This window comes from Saccostrea cucullata, unplaced genomic scaffold (genome assembly GCF_032062105.1).
Source record: "Saccostrea cucullata isolate Sc308-1 unplaced genomic scaffold, CSIRO_AGI_Scuc_v1 ctg12092, whole genome shotgun sequence".
Lineage (NCBI taxonomy): Eukaryota > Metazoa > Mollusca > Bivalvia > Ostreida > Ostreidae > Saccostrea > Saccostrea cuccullata.
Window position 1 is genome coordinate 10,115 of NW_026928872.1, and position 2,941 is coordinate 13,055.

The 2,941-nt window shown below is 38.3% G+C and overlaps 1 protein-coding gene across 1 annotated transcript; it reads left to right on the forward strand.

Annotated features, from left to right (window-relative positions):
- The first annotated feature begins 237 nt into the window (after positions 1–237).
- Positions 238–1,281, forward strand: LOC134278991 (uncharacterized). The gene has a single exon (XM_062761303.1). It carries the CDS (start codon positions 238–240, stop codon positions 1,279–1,281), a length of 1,044 nt encoding a protein of 347 aa, XP_062617287.1.
- The last annotated feature ends 1,660 nt before the right edge of the window (positions 1,282–2,941 follow it).

A 2,941-nucleotide genomic window follows, 5' to 3' on the forward strand; every position in this document is an offset into this window, starting at 1 on the left:
ATTCAAATAGTGTTGTAATGACAAGTTAAGTTGCGCATAAATTTATGGTTACAATAATTAGGAGAAATCACTGTATGTAAAAGTGTATGAAAAAGAAAATTATTATTTATTAGTCGAGGTTCATTTGTGCAGTTTCACCGTGACGTCATAATCGATTTTCCCGAAGCTCTGCGTAGACTGATCTACCTTTGGTAGTCCTTAACCTAGCTGCGTAGAGGGAATCGCTATATTGTAATGATGATTGACCAGTTTACGAAGTGGCTAGAATGCTATGCCGTTCCTAACCAAGGAGCAGAACAAGTGGCCATGTCATTTGTTGAAGGATTCATTGCTAGAATAGGGTGTCCTCTTCAGATCCACTCGGATCAAGGTAGAAACTTCATGAGTGACTTATTCCAAAGACTGTGTAAAATGCTAGAGATCACAAAAACACGCACAACTCCATACAGATCATGTGCGAATGGACAAATAGAGCGGTACAATAGAACCGTCTTACAGTCGATCCGTTGCTATTTAAAAAATGTGCGTTTCCAGCGACAATGGGACCGGCATTTGCAACTCATTGCCGGTGCTATAAGGGCCACTGTTAACAGACAAACCGGATTTACCGCCAATAAAATGATGTTAGGGCGAGAGATTCTATTACCTGTAGACATCATGATGGGTGTGGGTGAAAATCAACAGCCTCGAGTACCATCTGATTATGTGGAGGAGCTAGAAGAAGTAATGTCTCAGGTCCATACAATTGCCAGAGAAAATCTACATGGTGCACAAATGCGTCAAAAACGGACCTATGATTTGCAGCTTCACAACCACACATACGATGTTGGAGACTTAGTCTACATGATAGATTCATCAACAAAAATTGGACGATCTAAAAAGCTACAAAAACCTTGGATTGGTCCATTTGTTGTGACTCAGAAGTTGTCACCAGTCCTTTATCGCATAAAGAATCGGCGAAAGGAGAAAGTGGTCCATCATGATAAATTGAAGAAATGTTCTGACCGTGACATCCCAGTGTGGCTGACGAGACTGAGACACACAGTGACAATGGCTGAACCGACACAAGAGGAAGAGAAGGAAGAGGAAGATGGATGCTATCTAGGAAACTTGTATGATGACCAGAGGGGAAACATTCTAAATCAAGATTCAAGAGCCCCCAACAATTCAGGTGATAATCCTACAACCACTTGTGACTCAAACCCTGCTTCAAGAGCCAACTCATGGGAGCGTCGCCGTGTTAGACTGCCAAAGGCATTGGCAGATTATGACTTGTCTTGAGCAAGTAAATCATTATTCTAAACACAGAATGTTTATATCTGTAAATATGTTACTATTATTTCCTTTTCAGGCATTCATTTAAAATTATTATTTTCAGTTAGTTTGTATTTTGTGGCTTGCTAATGCTGGCCAGACTACTCACTTTAATCTTTATACGAGGGATTTAAATAAAACGGGGAGGAATGTTGTGGAACCGAATAGTTCGCGGTACGAACTATCTCACACCTGTATGAATTGACAGTGTTGATGTCCCTTACTTCAGTGAGCCTCGTGTCCCGACCACGGACCGTCTTCTGCAGTCCAGGACAGAAGCATCAGCACAACAAACCAATACACAGAATTATGTATCTTAGTGTAGTCTACTTGTGTGCTAAGTTATATTGAAAACAGACCAAAACTGTACTGTAGGAGTAGCGTTTTGCAAAATCATAAAATTGTTGTACAGACGTAACTTCAAGGCCACAGTTTTATAACAACATGAAAATTACAAGTAGAGCTTTTTAAAAAAGCTTCCCGTCTTTAGCAACAATCTTAAACTGTAAACTGATCTACACCTATCGCGTAGAATTGAATTTCTTGATTTTGTATTTCTACATTAGCTTTTTATGGCTAGCCCTATGGTCATCTCCGTAAAAAATTTGACTCTGATTCCATTTCCTTCTTCAAACAAGAAAGGGGAAAAGAATAATAACAAATTGTAAAGCCTGCAAGCAATAAAAATCAAATTTTATTTATAATGAATAAAGAAATTTCTGGAATTAATTACTGCCCTTTGTCATGATGTAAAATATGACGAAAATTAGATCATACAAGGAACAGCATTTCAACCAATGAAATAATTGAAAATTTTCTCATCATGCATTTTCTAGTTTTAAAAAACAACATGAAAATTACAATCGGCATCATTAAAAAAAAATAAATCTTCATCTTTAAGACAGAAACAAATCAATACAGAGAACTCTTAAGTTGAAAGAGAGTTTATTGCCTAAACTTGTCCGAAGCAAGGTATGTGTCCGATGCATGGTTAACTCACCCAAGTTGATTTAGTTCACCTGAGCTGAGAACCCAAGTGACCTCTTCTGATCACACTTTGTCCGGCCCGCCGTCTGTCTGTAAGCTCTACACATTTTTTTTTAACCTTTCTCAAGAACCAATGGGCCAGTGTAGCAAAGGTTAGTACTAAGCAGCCTTTGGTGAAGGGCAGTTTAAATTGTTCAAGTAAAGGCCCAAGCCCCTTTCAAAGGGGTGAAGGGTAATCAAGAAAAACCAAATATAGGATGGGGTTATAAAAACAAATCTTCTAAGTAACCACTGAACTTGAATGTCTAAACTTTTGGAGGCAGTGTAGCTTCTAAATTGCACAAATTATTATCCCGGAGATATGGTGGAAATTCAACAGGAAATCTAAATTTTACGTTGAAAATATACAAGAAAAATCTTTCAAAGAACCACTGGGCCAGAAAAACTAAAACTTATGTGGAAGCATTCTTGGGTAGTGTAGATTCAAGATTATGCAAATCATGACCTCCCGATGGCAGGACAGGGCTACAACAGGGAATCCAATATCAACATTAAGATATATAGGGAAAATACTTGGTACAATGTAAATGTATTACAAAGGGGGGAATCAGGTGTAAAACATGTGGACCATAGTTACTTA